Source organism: Schistocerca gregaria, chromosome 2, assembly GCF_023897955.1.
Source record: "Schistocerca gregaria isolate iqSchGreg1 chromosome 2, iqSchGreg1.2, whole genome shotgun sequence".
Lineage (NCBI taxonomy): Eukaryota > Metazoa > Arthropoda > Insecta > Orthoptera > Acrididae > Schistocerca > Schistocerca gregaria.
In genome coordinates, this window is record NC_064921.1 from 891283289 (window position 1) to 891305305 (window position 22017).

The 22017-nt window shown below is 38.6% G+C and overlaps 1 protein-coding gene across 3 annotated transcripts in view; it reads left to right on the top strand.

Annotated features, from left to right (window-relative positions):
- Positions 1-392: 392 nt before the first annotated feature.
- Positions 393-22017, top strand: part of LOC126335334 (tRNA-uridine aminocarboxypropyltransferase 1) — a 40367-nt gene continuing 18742 nt past the window's right edge. Inside the window, exons 1-3 of one of the 3 annotated variants that reach the window (XM_049998492.1) lie at positions 393-776; positions 2537-2677; positions 18136-18197. In XM_049998492.1, coding sequence (XP_049854449.1) covers positions 594-776; positions 2537-2677; positions 18136-18197 — 386 coding nt within the window. In that variant the 5' untranslated portion in view covers positions 393-593. Of the gene's footprint in view, positions 783-2536; positions 2678-18135; positions 18198-22017 lie in introns of all 3 variants that reach the window. The other 2 variants (XM_049998491.1, XM_049998493.1) reach the window with 2 other exon arrangements.

The window sequence follows — 22017 nt, forward strand, 5'->3', positions numbered from 1 at the left end:
AATACTGTAAGGAACGATACTGGCTGATAATTATTGACATCTGTGGTGTCCGCCTTTTCGAAGAGGCCTGAGAATGGCATATTTTAACGTGTCTGGGAAAATACCGGATTTATAGCTAAAGTAAACATAAAATTTAAACGGAATTGTGACCATTGAACTTAACTAAACAAATAAATTAACAACTAAATGGTTAGCTATCAATTGTGTCTTTATATCAACCTCTATCTGAAGACATATATAAATACCGAGGAACAAATGTTACCTTGCTATTTGTAAATGTATCAATAGATTTAAATTATAATGGCTAAAAAGTCTGTATTCTAGAAGCCAATGCAATAAAAAAATTAATTAGTTAAAATATTATCGCAGGGAAAATTCTGCCTTCTATTGCTAAATTCCTTGATCGAATATCCAGAGATGGTGATATGTTGTTGTGTATAGGTGTGAGCGATAGTTTCTATAGTTAATGTATTTGCGGTTGTACAGTAGGTTTAGCATTCGTGTTGTCGTCCTTATTTGTCAGCTGATTGAAGTGTAATTGTAGAACCCCCAACACAAACCTGTTACCATTCCGTATACATTCAGAAACGAAAATGAATCCGAAGTTTCACCCTGCCCCGGACGATGATCCTTTCGAAGGTATGAAAATAGGTAACTGGATGATTTTGGACGATATCGATGAGCGAAGCAGCTGTAGTAAGTGCGGGAAGTCCAGAAAATATTTTTGTTACACATGTTATATTGCGGTTGATGAGTTACAATCTCGCATTCCTAAGGTAAAGGTGAGCAGATTATCACACCATTAAATAATTACAGCGATGAGCAGTGGTGTTATAATTTACCATACTGCCTGATTCCGTAAATGAATCGGATTGGAGATTTCCATAAATCTTCGCACATTTTTAGCGTAGGCCTAGTCATTTTAATTGTTTAATTATCATTTATTGGCGAGAGATTGTTGCGAAAGCGCATAAAAATGAGTAACTACTTTAATACTAAACGATTTCTTCTGTGGCATCCATTTTGTTGATTCAATTGGAAATTATATAATTCTCTAGACACAAATCCAAAAGTGTGTCCAGTTTGTAGGCTGCTGCTTAACTTGTGTCTAGTGGTATTTTTCAAGCCAAACATTTTTCAGGGTTATTACATTTAGTGACTATCATGTGTCATGTAGCTGACTATAAATATCTTATTTTATTATCAAATTACATCTTCAGTAACACTTTAAACTACTTAACAGTGTTCACAGCAGGTTATACGTATTAGCCCATCACTTCCACTGATCATCACATTAAACTCTACTGCTATTTATGTTGCTACCTACACCAGGAAGTTGTGTATATACAAGAATATGTGAAAGAAACTGAATAGAAAATCAGCGGTCCTGCTTAGAAAAAAATTGTACCTTGGATACAGTACACCAGCTATTCATAGATAAATATTCACAGCTAAGAACTTAAGTGCTAATAATCACCAACATATAAGCAGTTTTGTGGAGATACAGAGCAGCTGGCCACTTTTCATAGAATTTTATTCATCCCAAGACATTTTGCCCTTATACCCATCTTCACTTGTTGTGAAGTATTTATATCTTCATCAGTACACCATTTTTGTTGCCTGTGTTGGTAAGTGATTGATACTCTGCATCGATTCACCAGTTAGGATAAAAGTCTTAAGTGCTGTATCCATAAATACAAAATTAAGCTAGAAGTTATAGAATAGAAGGCAGCTGCAGCATTCAAATTGCAACCAATAAAAGCATTGTATTGACGAATATATATAACACCAATTGAAGATAGGTGAAAGCCCATAACACATCTAGGCATAAATAAAGGTCTGGAAAAAGTGGATAGTTGCTATATTTTTACAAGTTATTTAAGCCACTGACACAGAACTCAACTACCACTAGGCCTAACATGGGTAAATTAATTTTTAAATAAAGAACAAAAATGTTTTGTAGGGAAAATTTTTGTGAATTCTGCTCTGAAAATGTTTTCTTCCTCCAACCTTGTGTTTAAGTAGAGAGTACATCACAAGACATGATTCTTAGATGATTCAAATGTCATTTTAGTCATTTCACAAGGAGAGCCCCAGAGTCGCATGTGTTGATGCTGTGATGCTTCGATCATCAGCTCACATTTGTGACTATAGGCCTACTTGAAAACTATTTGAGTAGAATTTTGCGCTATGCCTGTGGAGAGCTTTCTCATACGATTCAAATAGTAACTTCCTGCAATGTAAAAATTTATTTTAAAAACTGAAGTTTATTTCATAACATACGAAGTATACGGTTCTAACATCTTGAAATGAATTCATGTGTAGCCATTAATGACTGAGTTGTGACAGTGTAACAACAGGCAGGAATGTATTATAGTTACTTTCTATGAAAATAATTGGTAATGCAACAGATTTAATTTTTTACAGTAATCCAAAAAATGTATAACAATATAATAATAATTATAATGTTATTACAGTTACTGATTCAAAATGCATTAGTTATTTCTTCAAAGCACTAATCAAATGCATTTTACAGTTGCCGGTGAAGGTTGATATAATAAAACATGCACGTGAGATTGATGGGAAAAGTACTGCTGCACATGCTGCAATTCTTGCTCCAGATGATGTAAAGATTTACACGTATCCAGATATACCACACTATGAAGAGGAAGAGAGGGTAAACTACATTTTCGGGTGTATTTACCATGTCAGCCTACTGATTTAGTATTATATTGTTTTGTTTTCTGTGAAACTTGTGCTTCCACATTTGCGCTGATGCTATAAATTGTCACTTCCGGACATTGGAAAATTGGTATAGTGCGCAATTTACCTGTTTTCTCATTTTGGTGTGGTCATAAGCCTGTGTGCAATGGTTTAAAATTGTTGAAATGCTACAGAACAAACATTTTTAAAAGCCGTAATGGGGGGGGGGGGGGGGTTGTCAAGAGGGATGTTCAGTTATAGTTGTTGGTTTTGACCAGCGATGTAATGTAATTGCTCCTGTGATGTTACGTTTTTGGTGCTTATTCTCAAAGTTCGGTCGTTAGTTAGCAAAACCAACAAATGAGAAAGCAAGAAACCTAGTTGTAGTGACACAGACTGAGCTTTAGTTCAGCCCAAGTTGTAGATTAAGTTGGAAGGTGAGATTTAATGAGTTGGCAAAAGCAATGAATGTGAGAGCAGAAGACTTGGTTGTGGTGACAATCTAATCTGAAGCTTAGCCCATATACACTCCTGGAAATTGAAATAAGAACACCGTGAATTCATTATCCCAGGAAGGGGAAACTTTATTGACACATTCCTGGGGTCAGATACATCACATGATCACACTGACAGAACCACAGGCACATAGACACAGGCAACAGAGCATGCACAATGTTGGCACTAGTACAGTGTATATCCACTTTTCGCAGCAATGCAGGCTGCTATTCTCCCATGGAGACGATCGTAGAGATGCTGGATGTAGTCCTGTGGAACGGCTTGCCATGCCATTTCCACCTGGCGCCTCAGTTGGACCAGCGTTCGTGCTGGACGTACAGACCGCGTGAGACGACGCTTCATGCAGTCCCAAACATGCTCAATGGGGGACAGATCCGGAGATCTTGCTGGCCAGGGTAGTTGACTTACACCTTCTAGAGCACGTTGGGTGGCACGGGATACATGCGGACGTGCATTGTCCTGTTGGAACAGTAAGTTCCCTTGCCGGTCTAGGAATGGTAGAACGATGGGTTTGATGACGGTTTGGATGTACCGTGCACTATTCAGTGTCCCCTCGACGATCACCAGAGGTGTACGGCCAGTGTAGGAGATCGCTCCGCACACCATGATGCCGGGTGTTGGCCCTGTGTGCCTCGGTCGTATGCAGTCCTGATTGTGGTGCTCACCTGCACGGCGCCAAACATGCATACGACCATCATTGGCACCAAGGCAGAAGCGACTCTCATTGCTGAAGACGACACGTCTCCATTCGTCCATCTATTCACGCCTGTCGCGACACCACTGGAGGCGGGCTGCACGATGTTGGGGCGTGAGCGGAAGACGGCCTAACGGTGTGCGGGACCGTAGCCCAGCTTCATGGAGACGGTTGCGAATGATCCTCGCCGATACCCCAGGAGCAACAGTGTCCCTAATTTGCTGGGAAGTGGTGGTGCGGTCCCCTACGGCACTGCGTAGGATCCTACGGTCTTGGCGTGCAGCTGTGCATCGCTGCGGTCCGGTCCCAAATCGACGGGCACGTGCACCTTCCGCCGACCACTGGCGACAACATCGATGTACTGTGGAGACCTCACGCCCCATGTGTTGAGCGATTCGGCGGTACGTCCACCCAGCCTCCCGCATGCCCACTATACGCCCTCGCTCAAAGTCCGTCAACTGCACATACGGTTCACATCCACGCTGTCGCGGCATGCTACCAGTGTTAAAGACTGCGATGGAGCTCCGTATGCCACGGCAAACTGGCTGACACTGACAGCGGCGGTGCACAAATGCTGCGCAGCTAGCGCCATTCGACGGCCAACACCGCAGTTCCTGGTGTGTCCGCTGTGCCGTGCGTGTGATCATTGCTTGTACAGCCCTCTCGCAGTGTCCGTTGCAAGTATGGTGGGTCTGACACACCGGTGTCAATGTGTTCTTTTTTCCATTTCGAGGAGTGTATAATCATAATGTTGTTTGTGATGTTATTGAATGTTTTGTACACCATTGGTCAGATCCGGTGACTAGTGTTGAATATTTCACTTCATCCATAAATGGCTTTATTTATTTGGTTCTTATTACTTTTTAAAAACAGTCTTGCTCTTCTTGTAAATTAATAGTGAATTCCATTACAAGGGATTTTAATCAAAAACAAAAAAAGAAAGAAAAAATAAACAAAAAAAGAAAAAACAAGGGGAAGGGAAATTGTATGGTGATTGGCTGTTTAAGAGTGGCTGTGGCAATAATTCAAGAAGCTTTCTGTTTCATAATGAACATGTCAGTGTAGAAAACTTGGGGTGATTTTATTACTTGTGAGCTCAAAATACCTTTGGTGTGTGCAGAAAGATAAGTTGTACAAAAAAGAAAATTCATTACAGATTTTAGAAGTTACAAGTTAATAGCTATTTCCACAGTAAAATAACAAGTAATGGAATGGGTTAAGTGCCAACAGATTTCATTTTAAGAATAAGCTAAAGAAGGAAAGTAGTAAAAAGTCTTGAGGGATAACATAAGAAAGAACAAATATTAGAGCTAGGAGGAGAATTTACGAAACAGGTCAAATTTTGTCATGTAGGAGACAAAATCACATATGTAAGCTGGTATTAGGTACCTTCAACTTATAACATCTCAGGTTTTTTTCTTTTACAAACAGTGAAACTTATGCCACTTCTTAACATAATCTCCCTTCAGCCATAGACATTTTTCACACAAACACAATGATTCCATAGCTATAGCAAACACTTCTTTAGGGGTCTGGTTTGATGAGCAGAAAATTGCTGATGCAGTAGTGACATGGCAAGTTAATATGCGACTGTGGAGTATGTGTTTCATTACTGCAAACAGCCAAAAGTCTCTAGGAGACGGCTCAGGTAACTAGAGAGCATAGGAAATCACCTCAAAGTTGTTGATATGAAGAAACGGCAGTGTCTCGTTCGCCTGATTGGGTGGTGTGTTGTCTCGGTGAAAGAGAACATGTGAAGCCTTTTCAGCATGAAATGCTGTAGGAAGCTTGTTCTTCAAAACATCTTGGTGGGATGCACCTATCACCGTGGTGCCTTTTGAAACAGAATGAGTAAGAATTTGTGTCACAAGACACAAATGGAAGAAACGAATTATTACAAGTTCTTCCTGTAATGAAAACATTATTTTAATTATCAAAAACAGTTCTCACTCTCACCACTGCCACTAGAGTTCTGCATGCTGTACCATACAGTGCTACCGTTTCTGTCACAATGAGTGCATGCATATTTTAAAACAAACAGCATGTTTCCAGTACTGAGAAAAACATCGAAAGTGATATAATTTGAATTCATGTCATAGAAGAATTTAGGTGATAGGCTTGCACTATGTGACAGAAAGCTTCAACAATGGAATGTATTTTCTGATGTTATATATTGACCCTTAAGTAAAGGAGGAATCTGTTTTACCATCAATCTGCAGAAAAGCATTCAATACAGAAAAGGGGAAATCGTTAAGTAAGAACCTCTACGGACATGATGCTGTTGAAGGATAGTAAAGTGAAGCATGCTTGTGGATTACAAAATAAAGAAGTATTAGCCAAACTGAAGAAGTGACAGTATTATAACAAAAGTGGAAAGGACTGACATGAAACTTAGAAATTATGTAGATGTTTATTGCATTTTTTTCTGCTACATCTTCATCTATACTCCGCAAACCACTGTGAAGTGCATGTCAGAGCATATGTCCCATTGTACCAGTTAGGGTTTCTTTCTACTCTGTTCACTTAAGGGGCGTAGGAAGAATGATTGTTTAAATCCCTTTATGTGTGCTACAAACATAGGGGGTTGTAGTATATTCATAGGGTCGTCCTTTCAAGCCAATTTTTGAAACTTTGTAAGTAGGCTTTCTTGGGATAATTTACACCTCTCTTCAAGAGTCTGCCAGTTCAGTTGCTTTAGCATCTCTGTGACACTCTGCCACAGGTCAAACAAACCTGTGACCATTCGTGTTTCCCAAGTATATATACATTCAATATTCCACGTTAGTCCTGTTTGGTATAGGTCCCACACACTTGAGCAGTACTCTTAGAATGGGTCACTCGAGTTATTTGTAAGCCAATTTGTGTGTGTAGATTGATTGCATTTCCCCATTACTGTACCAATAAACCAAAGGCTACTGCCTGCTTTACCCATGACTGAGGCTACACTCAGGTGTTCGTATGGGTTGTCTGATTCATTGGTGTCATAGCCATAGGATAGTGTGTTTTTCATTTGTGATGTGTACAATTTTACATTTCTGAACATTTTGGTATGAAACACAAGAAGGATTTGACAAATATAGCAGATGATTAATTTGGAAGAATTTCCATAAAATTTAGGGTGTGTAGCCATCTAAATTCAGTTTCTTCTTCTAATATTTTGGCTGAATACTGTCCAGCCATCTTCAGAGTGAGCTGAGATGATTAACACTCCAGCACTTGCTCCGTCCTTTTAAACTCGAGGGCCGAACCACTGTGGATGTGGCCAAAGATGCACAAGGCACCAGAGACGTTGGTAGGCGGCAAAGAGGTGTGACATATGTATGGAAATTAAATTTATGGCTGCACAGTCGATCCACACGGTGATATTGATGTGTCATGGAGAGCTGTGCCGTCGGGACGTCTTTATGATTTAATTACAGAAATTGCCAGATTCCATGATTTGTCCAAGCTGAAGCTGCTATCTCAATTAATTAAATTCTTCGCCAACCAAACGTCAGTCGCTTCTGTCACTACTGAGTCCCAGAAGATAAAGTCAAGGATAAAATTTCAACATTATCATACACCATAGAGTGCCCAGTGTCAGTACAGTGCTCCGCCACAGATTTATTAGGTTGTGAGAGACGGGTGTACCTGTGGTGCTCTGTGCATCTCTCCTGGACTGTACGTGTCATCTGTCCGATGTATGAATGACTGCAGTCAGCAGAAGAAGTAAGACGTGAAAGTTGTCGAGCAGTTATGAAGGCTTGCCCACAAAGGATTAACATACGTGTGGCAGAGAGGGCTGCACTATGTAAGCTTCACCAGGATTCTGAGACAGTGGTTCTTCCACCTGCTAAAGGTAATGCCACTGTCTTAATGTCTCATGATGACTATCATGAAAAAATGAACAGTGACAGCACATACCGGAAGATCAGTAACCAAGCTGGTGGTAAGGAAGACTGCTTTGCTTCTGAATGCCTCCCCCCTTCCACCAGAAGTTGTGCAAAGATTGAAACCATGTGGTGCAATTCCTCCAAGGCTTTATGGACTTCCAAAGATCCACAAATAAAGTGTTCCTCTATGTCCGAAAGTGAGTAACATCGGCTCTCCAACCTATGATTGTGCCAAACACTTAGCGATGTTATTAAGGCCTCTGGTGGGAAAATGCGCTCAACGCGTATGTAACTCTGTGGACTTCATTAACGAACTGAAATCGCTCAAACTGAAAAATTCTTATATGTTAGTCAGATTCGATGTAGTGTTGTTCACAAAGGTTCCTCTTTCGGAATCATTGTCTCTCATTACAAAGACTTTCGATAACAAGATTTCAGCTTTATTTGAACATGTTTTGACCTTGACATATTTTTTATTCTATAATGAATTTTATCCCCCCCCCTCCCCCCTCCTGCCCCACATGAACCATGGACCTCGCCATTGATGGGGAGGCTTGCATGCCTCAGCGATACAGATAGCTGTACCTTAGGTGTAACCACAATGGAGAAGTATCTGTTGGGAGGCCAGACAAATGTGTGGTTCCTGACTAGGGGCAGCACCTTTTTCGGTAGTTGCAGGGGTAACAGTCTGGATGATTGACTGATATGGCCTTGTAACACTAACCAAAACAGCATTGCTGTGCTGGTACTGCGAACGGCTGCAATCAAGGGGAAACTACAGCTGTAATTTTTCCTGAGGGCATGCAGCTTTACTGTATGGTTTGATGATGATGGCGTCCTCTTGGGTAAAATATTCCGGAGGTAAAAAGGTCCCCCATTTGGATCTCCAGGTGGGGACTACTCAGGTGGACGTTGTTATCAGGAGAAAGAAAACTGGCATTCTATGGGTCAGAGCATGGAATGTCAGATACTTTAATTGGGTAGGTAGGTTAGAAAATTTAAAAAGAGAAATGGATAGGTTAAAGTTAGATATAGTGCTAATTACTGAAGTTCGGTGGCAGGAGGAACAAGACTTCTGGTCAGGTGAATACAGGGTTATAAATACAAAATCAAATAGGGGTAATGCAGGAATAGATTTAATAATGAATAAAAAAAAATGGGAATGCAGGTAAGCTACTACAAACAGCATAGTGAACGCATTGTTCTGGCCAATATAGATACGAAGCCCACACCTACCACAGTAGTTCAAGTTTATATGACAACTAGCTCCACAGATGACGAAGAGATTGATGAAATGAATGATGAGGTAAAAGAAATTATTCAGCTAGTGAAGGAAGATGAAAATTTAATAGTCATGGGTGACTGGAATTTGGTAGTAGGAAAAGGAAGAGAAGGAAACGTAGTAGGTGAATATGGAATGGGGGTAAGGAATGAAAGAGGAAGCCGCCTGTTAGAGTTTTGCACAGAGCGTAACTTAATCACAGCTAACACTTGGTTCAAGAATCATAAAAGAACGTTGTATACATGGAAGAAGCCTGGAGATACTGACAGGTTACAGATAGATTGTATAATGGTAAGACAGAGATTTAGGAACCAGGTTTTAAATTGTAAGGCATTTCCAGAGGCAGATGTGGACTCTGACCATAATCTATTGGTTTTGAACTGTAGATTAAAACTGAAGAAATTCCAAAAAGGTGGGAATTTAAGGCGATGGGACCTGGATAAACTGACTAAACCAGAGGTTATAGAGAGTTTCAGGGAGAGAATAAGGGAACAATCGACAGGAATGGGGGAAAGAAGTACAGTAGAAAAAGAATGGGTATCTCTGAGGGATGAAGTAGTGAAGGCAGCAGATGATCAAGTAGGTAAAAATACGATGACTAGTGAAACCCTTGGGTAACAGAAGAAATAGTGAATTTAATTGATGAAAGGAGAAAATATAAAATTGCAGTAAATGAACCAGGCAAAAAGCAATACAAACATCTCAAAAATAAGATCAACAGGAAATGCATAATGGCTAAGCAAGGATGGCTAGAGGACAAATGTAAGGATGTAGAGGCGTATATCGATTGTGGTAAGATAGATGCCTACAGGAAAATTAAGGACAACCATTTGCATGAATATCAAGAGCTCTGATGGAAACCCAGTTCTAAGCAAAGAAGGGAAAGCAGAAAGGTGGAAGGGGTATGTAGAGGGTCTATACAAGGGCGATGTACTTGAGGACAATATTATGGAAATGAAAGAGGATGTAGATGAAGATGAAATGGCAGATACGATACTGCATGAAGAGTTTGACAGAGCACTGAAAGACCTAAGTCGAAGCAAGGCCCCGGGAGTAGACAACATTCTATTAGAACTACTGATAGCCTTGGGAGAGCCAGCCCTGACAAAACTCTACCATCTGGTGAGTAAGATGTATGAGACAGGCAAAATACCCTCAGACTTCAAGAAGAATATAATAATTCCAATCCCAAAGAAAGCAGGTGTTGACAGATGTGTAAATTACCGAGCTATCAGTTTAATGAGCCATGGCTGCAAAATACTAACACGAATTCTTTACAGACGAATGCAGAAACTGGTAGAAGCCGACCTCGGGGAAGATCAGTTTGGATTCCGTAGAAATGTTGGAACAGATTAGATTAGATTAATACTTGTTCCATAGATCATGAATACGACACTTCGTAATGATGTGGAACGTGTCAGGTTAATGAAAGATGTCTGTACAAGATATTACATTACACAAAATATTACATGACACTAATGCTTAAGTTAGTTTTTTTTCCTCCCTTAATTTATATCTAAAAATTCAGCCAATGAGTAGAAGGAGTTGTCATCTATATATTCTTTTAATTTATTTTTAAATGTTGGTTGACTATCTGTCAAGCTTTTGATGCTGTTTGGTAGGTGACCAAAGACTTTTGTAGCAGCATAATTTACTCCCTTCTGTGCCAAAGTCAGATTTAACCCTGCATAGTGAAGATCATCCTTTCTCCTGGTGTTATAGCTATGCACACTGCTATTACTTTTGAACTGGGATGGATTATTAACAAATTTCATAAGTGAATATATATACTGTGAGGTTACTGTGAGGATCCCTAGATCCTTAAATAGATGTCTGCAAGATGACCGTGGGTGGGCTCGAGCAATTATTCTGATTACACGTTTTTGAGCAATGAATACTTTTCTACTCAACAATGAATTACCCCAGAATATGATACCATACGAAAGCAGTGAATGAAAGTAGGCATAGTAAGCTAATTTACTGAGATTCTTATCACCAAAATTTGCAATAACCCTAATAGCATACGTAGCTGAACTCAAGACGTTTCAGCAGACCATCAATGTGTTGCTTCCAGTTTAACCTCTCATCAATGGACACAACTAAAAATTTTGAAAATTCTACCTTAGCTACAGACTTCTGTTCAAAGTCTATATTTATTACTGGAGTTGTGCCATTTACTGTACGGAGCTGTATATACTGTGTTTTATCAAAATTTAAAGAGAGTTCGTTTGCTGAGAACCACTTAATAATTTTGTGAAAAACATCATTTACAATTACATCACTTAGTTCTTGGTTTTTGGATGTTATTACTATACTTGTATCATCAGCAAAAAGAACTAACTTTGCATCTTCATCAATATGGAATGGTAAGTCATTAATGTATATCAAGAACAGTGAAGGACCTAATACCAAACCCTGTGGGGACCCTGTGCTTGATAGCCCCCCAGTTTGAGGAATCAGCTGTTGTATTAACATTACATGAACCACTTATTTTTACTTTCTGCATTCTTCCAGTTAAGTGTGAATTACACCATTTGTGCACTGCCTCCCCTCTCAAACCATAATGATTTAGCTTATCTAAAAGAATTTCATGATTTACACAGTCAAAAGCCTTTGAGAGATCACAAAAAATACCAATGGGTGATGTCCGGTTATTCAGAGCATTTAATATTTGATCAGTGAAAGCGTATATAGCATTTTCTGTTGAAAAGCCTTTCCTGAAAACCAAACTGACATTTTGTTAGTACTTTATTTTTACATATATGGGAGGCTACTCTTGAATACATTACTTTCTCAAAAATTTTTTGAAACACGTGAGGCAATACTGACTGTCCGACATATCTTAGAAAATAGATTAAGGAAAGGCAAACCCATGTTTCTAGCATTTGTAAACTTAGAGAGCTTTTGACAATGTTGACTGGAATACTCTCTTTCAAATTCTGAAGGTGGCAGGGGTAAAATACAGGGAGTGAAAGGCTATTTACAATTTGTGCAGAAACCAGATGGCAGTTATAAGAGTCGAGGGGCATGAAAGAGAAGCAGTGGTTGGAAAGGAAGTGAGACAGAGTTGTAGCCTATCCCCAATGTTATTCAATCTGTATATTGAGCAAGCAGGAAAAATAAATAAATAAGTTCGGAGTAGGAATTAAAATCCATGGAGAAGAAATAAAAACTTTGAGGTTCGCCGATGACATTGTAATTCTGTCAGAGGCAGCAAAGGACTTGGAAGAGCAGTTGAATGGAATGGACAGTGTCTGGAAAGGAAGATATAAGATGAACATCAACAAAAGCAAAACGCGGATAATGGAATGTAGTCGAATTAAATCGGGTGATGCTGAGTGTATTAGATTAGCAAATGGGACACTTACAGTAGTAAGAGTTTTACTATTTGGGGAGCAAAATAACTGATTATGGTCGAAGTAGAGAGGATATAAAATGTAGACTGGCAATGGCAAGGAAGGCTTTTCTGAAGAAGAGAAATTTGTTAACATCGAGTAGAGATTTAGGTGTCAGGAATGTTTTCTGAAAGTGTTTGTATGGAGTGTAGCAGTGTATGGAAGTGAAACGTGGATGATAAATAGTTTAGACAAGAAGAGAATAGAAGCTTTCGAAATGTGGTGTCACAGAAGGATGCTGATGAGTAGATGGGTAGATCACATAACTAATGAGGAGGTATTGAATATAATTGGGGAGAAGAGAAATTTGGGGAACAACTTGACTAGAAGAAGGGATTGGTTGGTAGGACATAATCTGATGCATCAAGGATTACCAATTTAGTATTGGAGGGCAGTGAGGAGGGTAAAAATCGTAGAGGAAGACCAAGAGATGAATACACTAAACAGATTCAGAAGGATGTAGGTTGCAGTAGGTACTGGGAGATGAAGAAACTTGCACAGGATAGAGTAGCATGGAGAGCTGCATCAAGCCAGCCTCTGGACTGAAGACCACAACAACAACAACATGAATTTTATGAAGAGACTGATGGTGTCACCCTTGGTGGCCAACTTTTTTGATGGAGGACTTCGAAGAGAAAGTGCTAGAACCTGCTAACTTGAAACATACAGTGTTTTTGACGTATGTTGGTGACATGTTTGTAGTGTGGCCCATGTTGAAGAAAAGCTGAAAGAATTTTTAAATCATCTGGTTTCTATCCACAGACAAATTCAGTTCACAATGGAAATTGAAAAAGATGGATGCCTTTAATTTTTGGATGTGTTGATACAGCGCAAAGGTGATGGCACTTTTGGACATGCAGTGTATCGAAAACCAACCCATACGGATTTATATTTACATGCAAATAGCTGCCAGCATCCTTCGCTGACAGTGAGTGTACTCAGAACTCTAGTACACAGAGCACACGTCTTTGCTGACAAGAGCAGTCTGGAAGATGAGCTTGTACAACTGAGACGAGTTTTTGAAGCCAACGGGTACTCTCCACAGATGACACGTCAGACATTACAAATGAAATCAATAGTGGGCACAAGAAAAGGAAATTCCGTTGGCGACAAATTTAATTAATAGAGATAGTAGCTTCAGCTTGGAAAAATCATTGAATCTGGCAGTTTCTGTAATTAAATCACAAAGTCGTCGTGACTGTACAGCTATTGCCGTGTGCATTGACTGCGCAACCATAGATTTAATTTCCATGCATATGTTAAACTTCTTTGCCACCTATAAATGTTTCTGGCACCTTGTGTAGCTGTGGCTGCATCTGCAGTTATTGGGTCCTCAAGTCTAAAAGGAGTGTTAGTCACCTTGGCTCACTCTGAAGATGGCTGGATGGTATTCAGCCAAAATATTAGAAGAAGAAACTGAATTTAACCTGCTGCACACCTGAAATTTTATGGAACAGTCTTTATGCCACAAAAACATGAAGACGCACAATTTTGAAGATATTTTCCATTATAATTACCATATTGTTAATTTGGATTTAATCTACACTTCCTGTAATGTAGAATTTTTCCATCAGTGCAGAAATATTGTTGTAATGCTTAAATAAAATTTAGTCCACAGTCTTGGTAAATGGTGGGATGGTTCCTTCATCAAGGCCATGGCCCAATCCATAGGGAGCATACTTTAAGTTTTTCTGTGGTCTAAACTATATTTCAAAAATTCAATGGCAGGTAGAGGGGACTGAAATAAACAGAGGTCATACAGGACTGTGTCATTACAACACACCAAAGTCCCATCTCCCTACCTTTACATTTTTGACATATAGTTTAGGACACCCTGTATATTTTCAGCTACTAATTGTGCTTGTGTTACTGGATGACTAACATGTCACTTGGAGATGATGCTGATATGAAGTAAATCAATAAATTTAAATTTTTTTTTCAACATACGATTATACAGACAACCGGTTGCAAATATTTGTTAGGTTCTTTGACCTAGGTTTCAACACCTACTAAGAAGGGAGTTCTCATCAGAATGAAATTTTGATGTCTCCTTAAAAAAAAAAAAAAATAGAAAATTAAGCATGACAAAAACACATTAACCAAGATGACAATTTTCAAGGTGTACAAAGGTTATTTACATAAAATTACATTGCAAAAATAGAGAGGTCAGAATTTAGCAGCTATGCTCAAATCAAAAGTGAAATAAAATATTCCAGCCTTTACCACATGTACCTAGCTAGGAAAAACACCAGACTGACTGGCCCAGTGACTTACATTGCCTCCATGAGAGCAATACAAGTCATGCCTCCTGTCAAGAGCAAATGGTGACATGTGCCCATTTGAAACATTATATCAGAAATAATTGAAAAAAAAAAGACAGTTAATTTTAAAAACAAAATTTAAAGGAAGAGAACTTAATGTTTGTCGACAAGTGTCCACTTTGATAGTCAAAGTAGACGGTTCTTGACAAATGAGGGTAGCTCATGATTAATGTAGCAGTTTTTAGAAACATACAGTTAAAAACTCCTGTCAATATGATCTTGATAAGAAGTTGATTAAAAATATTAATGCCAAGCTAAAAAATAAAACAGTGCTCTGTAATGAAGTCTGACAAAGGGAATGCTGAAATCATTACTACTGAGAATGAATATGAGTCTAAAACATTACAATTTTTTGAGGAGAATAATGTTTTGGAGCTAGATGAGGATCCGTCCCTCCATGATATAAAAAGTAATTAGGCTTGCTGTTAACAGCACTATGGATTTGCTCAAACCATTTCATATAAAGAAAACTTATTAATATGAATCCACTGGTCCCAGATTTTGAGTTCCCAGTCCAAAGTATAAAAGTCCCCATCCAGTACTTCTGATTGCGAACGGTATGAACCGTGCGTATCAAAGAGTTAGCAAGGTTTCTTCATGAAAAAATAAAAAGTCATTTTTTTAGAAATAATTATTCTGCCATCAGCAGCCAACATCCAGTTAGTAAAATCAAAGATCTGCAGTGTGACCAAGACACTAAATAGTTTTTATTAGAAACCATGAACCTATATACTAACGTACCTCTTCAAACCACCATTGACATTGAAACTTCCTGGCAGAATAAAACTGTGTGCCCGACCGAGACTCGAACTTGGGACATTTGCCTTTCGCGGGCAAGTGCTCTACCGTCTGAGCTACCGAAGCACGACTCACACCTGGTACTCACAGCTTTACTTCTGCCAGTATCCATCTCCTACCTTACAAACTTTACAGAAGCTCTCCTGCGAACCTTGCAGAACTAGCACTCCTGCCAGGAAGTTTCATATCAACGCACACTCTGCTGCAGAGTGAAAATCTCATTCTGGAACCATTGACATTGTTGAAAAAAACCTACATACTTTTTAAAAAGATATTTCTGATGAGCAAATCATATAGTAAAATACAACTATTTTGTTTCCACTGGCAGGAAGTGCCATCAGCCTGATGGCTTGTCAGTGAGCAGTCTACTGGCAGGCATCTTGGCTGGTATTTTCATTAATTTTTTCGATAAGAAATTCTTCAGTAATTTTTCAGCTGATGATCTTGGTATTTTGTCATATGGTTGGTACCTAGAGGCGTTTTGATCATATGCGGGAAGGAATTCGCTGTTTGTTTGAGATTTTTAATAGTCTTCATTAAAATACCAGCTTCATATGAGAATTAGATAATAACAACTGTCAGCTTAATTATTTGGACCTTAGTTGTTTCTATTGACAATGACAGAATTTCTTTTGGTGTTTTTCAAAAAGCCAGTAATACAGATCAAATTGTGCCTCTTAGTCAGCGCATCCTCATTGCCATAAGAAAGCATTTTTCCATTCAGCATCATCATGCGGTTTCTGTAGCTTGTCACCTGAAAAGCTTAGTGAAAAGATGAATGTAATAAAAACTATTGCAGTTAATAACGGCAATGATCTCATGTTAGCTGACAAGATCTTCAAAGTTAAAACTGACACTAAAGTGACCAATTTAGGCAGCAGTTCTGTTTCTGAAAAGTAACAGGTTCAAATATGTTTTCTTGATTCCATTTTTAGGCTCTATTTTGTATCAAATTTGTCATCTTCTGAATTAAAAATATGGATTCAAAGTTAAATTTTCCTCGAACAATAACTTGCAAAATTGTGTCATTCATAATCTCAAGTCCACAGTAGCTCCTATACGCAGTTCAGAAGTGTGTAAAATCGCTTGTGATGTGTGTCCATGTAGGACAAATGGGAAAGCCGTTTAGTGTCAGGTACAAAGAATATTTGTTGGAAGAAAGAGGAGCTGTACGTAATTCCACTTTTAGTGATCATCTGTTAATTTCCGGACACAAATCAAAGTGCATTGAAGAAATTTCCCTTTACGTTGAGAAAAGAAAGGTCACAGGCTCGAAGAGCTGGGGATTTTCAAGCATATTCATCCTCAAAACAGTTAAAACTATATAACAAAAATGTTTTCTATGGTTTAATTCACTGCTTGCGAAATTTTGATTGCTCTATTTTTACTACATTTTCCTGCTCCTGGTTCCGAAACATAATTTTATTTGAGTCTCAAAGATATGTGCTACTGAAGATACCTCCATGCAAATACTTTTTGGATTGTGCAGCTGTTTGTAAACTTTTTCTATATCGTCCTGTTCTTTACGTAATAGTAATTTCTGTAAAGCCTAACAGATATCTGATAGTTTTACTTAATCTGCTTGAGTACTGTGTGCTTTCAAATGACATTAAGCTCACTTCCTTTATATTTTGTTTTTAAAATTGTCATGTTTTTCATTTATTTATGATGTAATGTTTCAAATGGGCTCATGTCACCGTCCGCTCCTGACAGGTAGCGCAACTTGTATTGTTTTCATGGCAGCCATGTAAGCCACTGAGCCAGTCAGTCTGATGTTGTTCCTGTCTAGGTACATGTGGCAAAGGCTGGAATGTTTTATTTCACTTTTGACTTGGGCGTAGCTGCTATATTCTGACCATTGCTTTTTAGCAATGTAATTTTACGTAAGTAACCTTTGTACATCTTGAAAATTGTCATCTTGATTAATGTGTTTTTTGTCATACTTAATTTTCTATGTATTATTTTATAGGATTTATCAATTTTCATTCTGATGAAGACACACGTAGTAGATGGTGAAACCTAGGTCAAAGTACCTAACAGTTATTTGCAACTGGTTGGCTTTATAATCCTATGTTGAAAAAATTTTAAATTTTATTTATTTCTTTCATATCACGGTCATGTCTAAATGGCATCGGAATCATCACAATAACACAAACAAAATCATTACCTGAAAAATACACATGGTGTCCTAAACTATATGTCAAAAATGTAAAGGCAGGCAGGGGACCCAAATACACAGATTTCGTATAGGAATTTGGGTGCAGTAATGGCACATTCCTGTATGGCATATGTTTATTTCAGTTTCCTTGGCTAGTGTGTTTATGTCATACTCAATTTCTATGTATTATTTTATAGAATTTATCAAAATTTCGTTCTGATAAAGGCACCCTTAGTAGGTGTTGAAACCTAGCTCAGTGTACCTAACGGTTATTTGCAATCGATTGGCTGTATAATCTTATGTTGAAACTTCTATACGGTTGCTGAGTAACAGCCATGTTTAAAACTGTATTCAAAATTTTATCTATCCTTATCATTATCATCATCATCATTACAGGTCGTTCTTGTATATCCAGGAAAGGCAGCATCTACAATTGAAGAACTTTTCATACAACCAAGGTAAGTATCTTGCGTGGTGATGGAGCTAAATTTATTATTTCTCGCGGACATTGATAGGCAACTGTATATTTGTGGAAAGTTGGTTGAACCAACTGACACTGGATGTCGGCCTTGACTTGCAACTTAATGGTGGTGTGGTATGTGATATCTTGTGTCCACAAACAGAGATAGAATAAAACAGGGAAAATTTGTATTTTGTTTGTACATTATTTTTTGGAAATTAAGCTTTGTGGCAGAGTGGTCCCTAGTAGTAGCCTGATGTCAAGGTTGAAAGAGGGCTATTTGCTTACAAGTTGGCACTATGATAGTAACCATTTGTTAGCTTGAGATGACTGAATTAAAATTTTGTCAGCAACTGGTTTAAAGACTAGGCATACCCCTTTTAATACTCGGGTAAAAAATTTCAGTTCAAAAACTTTGAGTGATGAATGTCACTGATAAAAGACAAATCCAAAAAACATTTGCTTTTATTATTACTTGAGAACTCAGAATATATTTCCAAGGACACAGCACCATCTATCAATTGTTTATGAAGTCACAGAAGTCATTGTTTTGATTTAATACATCTACATATATACTCTATAATGTAATTGGATGGATAAAATGTCTACTCACCCAGCAGCAGCAGAACACACACAGAAAAGGAGGTTATAATTAGGCAAGAGGTGAAGGAAAAGGACTAGAGAGGTCTAGGAAAAGGGGTAGATTTAAGAAAAGTTACCCAGAATAGTGAGTCTGGGGAGACTTACTGGACGGGATGAGAAGGAAAGGCTGATGACTGGGGACTGCACCAGATGAGATTTGAAAACCTGACAGCTTAGGAAGACATGGTAATATGCAAGACAAATATTACCGCTAAAACATCATGTACGAGTTAATATGAGTGAAAAGCTAAGTGCATTGTACGTAAGAGGGTGGAAGGGAGACAGCAAAAAATAGACAGGTAACAAATGAAAGATACAGAAAACTAACATGGAGTGAAGAAAGGAGTAGTTACCGTGAAGAAACGCTGACATGGAAGAAATTAACATACATTAAGGCCGGGTGGGTGGTGAGAACCAAGGACATGTTGTAGTGGTAGTTCCCACCTGCAATGTTCTGAGCAATTGGTGTGTGGGAGAAGACCCATATGACACATGTGGTGAAACAGCCACTGAGGTCATGATTGTCATGTTGTAGAGCATGCTCTGCAACAGGATATTGTGTGTTGCGGTATACACTCTATGCCCATTCATCCTAATTGTTAATTTGGTGGTAGTCATGCTAATGTAAAAGACCAAACAGTGTTCACATAACAGCTGGTATACGACGTGTTGTGTGATAGGTTGCTCTCCCTTTGATAGTATATGATCTGCCAGTTACAGGGCTGGTATAGATGGTGGTAGGAGGGTGCAGAGGGCAAGTCAAGATGGGTGCAGAAGCAGCATAGTGTCTGCCAAGACATGTCGTATACCATATTCTGCTGCCACTTAGTGAGTAGACTTTTTATCTATCCAATTACATTATATTGTTAACAATTGATTGTTTTCTTTGTTAAACATTTATACTTTGTGTATCACCTTACAGCGTGTAGTAGTGGTGCATGGGAAGAGAGACTGCTGGTAAGCCCCTGCACAAATTCTTTGGTCATTTCTTCTTGGAACATATCTTATTGGGATTTTAACAGTAAACCTCTGTGTGACTCACATTTCCGCCCTTGTACTGTATGCCACTGCATTTTGTTGAGAATCTCTCCAATGCTCTTGCACTGACTGAATGAAGCCCTGACAAAACAAGCAGCTCTTCATTGGATCTATATATCTCTTCTATTATCCAATCCCAGTAAGGGTTCTAGACTGCCGAGCGATACTCAAGAGGTTGTTGTGAGAGTTTTTTGTTAGCCATGTCATGTGGATCACGATATACTTACTTTGAATCCCAAAATCAGGTTGGGGCTGATGTGAGATTTTAGGTCATCCACCTTTGGTACACCAGTGGCTACAAGCAGGATTGAGATGGTGATGAATGTCAAGCTGAGGTTTTTTAGGTCTCTGTGGTGGGAGACAGTACAAAAGACTTGAATATCAACTGAGGAGTTTGTTAGGATGTTAATGTGAAAATGAGACTTTGGTTTGGTATGTTTTTAATGCTTCTTCACATGTTTACACAAACAAGCTGCAGAGAACAGACATAGGTTTATAACTTGAGTCCAGGGACCCTCTTAACATAAGTCTAAAATTTAGAAGAGGCTTGTAAGCTTCAACTATTACTAGCTGCTCCAATGAATTACCAGAACAAATAACTTCATCAGCCTGACTCGCTGTTATGATTAGAGCACCCACAGTAACATCTAAATATGGTATTCAAACAATGGATTATAAAACTAGCCAGTTATCATTGCCAAATTTGAACCCTCATGTTCAGTTACAACAGTGGAAGTGACAGATAGATATAGCCACATTAGACAAATCTACAAAGGAAACCATTAACTACAGTCTAGATATAATGTATGGTGTTCAGGCAAGTTACACAAGTCCTTTTTAATGTACAAGCTTAAGTAAGTCTTCTCACCCACCTAATTTCTGCTGTCAGCAGGTAGTCATCATAGGCACTGGTTTCAGTGCACATAGGGTCAAACTTTGTTGGTGGCACTGCTAATATTTATGCTTAGAGATGATTTTTGATTTTTATGGCAATCCTTCATGACCTGGTCATTACAGTCACTTCTTTTGTGAATGTATTATATTTCTTAAGATCCTTCTAACAAACTCATCTGTCATCTGATTTTCCCGCAACTAGTTTTTTGTATCACTGTACCGTAGATCACTCCAGACAGTTATTCCTGTGTATAGTTGTAACTTCCCAGTGGTTAACTGCAAATAGTGTAACCTAACAGTAATGGATGTATTCAATTATTTATGCCCATTATTATTATTATTATTATTATTATTATGTTTAAAGTAAATTGACAGTCCCAGCACCAGTTGTCAAGCCTTTGTTCGCGGGAGCTTCCAATATATCCACTAGATCATTTATATATATTGTAAACAGTAACAATCCTATAGCTAGTTGTGTTCACCTTCCACCTTTCAGCTTTCCCTTCTTTGTTTAGTACCTTTGCGTTTCTCCTGTAGCCATTCCTGCTGTGCTGTTTTCCACTTTCTGTCAGTGTCATTTTTTAACTCATCATACTTGCTTTCAACCTCTTCACCGTATGTGGAGCTATTAGGCACATGTACTTGTCAGTGAGTGTTGGCTGTATGTCTATATTGAATATGATAATGAATTCAGTATGCTGTTCATAGTAGTTGATTTGATTCTTATTTTATTCAACACTTCATTAATCCCCACTACATCTAATTTCAATGTATTCACTTCTGTTTTAAGTTTCTCTAACCTAACTATCTGATTAACAGATTTAGCATTTCACAGTTTGTCTGTAGAAGGTTGGACTTGTATTTTCTAGTGACATTTTCTCTGAATAGTTCCTTTCCAGATCTCAATGGAGTTATTTTATGCAACAGTATTTGCTCAGGAAATATACTGATCAGCCAGAACATTATGACCATCTATCTAATAGCTGGTATGTCCACCTTCGGCATGGGTAACAGCGGTGTCGTGTTGTAGCATGGAAGCAGTAAGGCCTTGGTAGGTTGCTGGAGAGATTTGTCACCACATCTGTGCGCGCGCTTGATTGTGTTCAGCTCTGGTGAGTTGGGGGTGGGGGCTTTCGAACCACTCAATCAGACTACTGGCCTTGTGACATGGCCCATTATCTTGTTGAAAACTGCCACTGCTGTTGGAAACTTGATTGTCATGAAGGAGTGTACGTGGTCTGCAA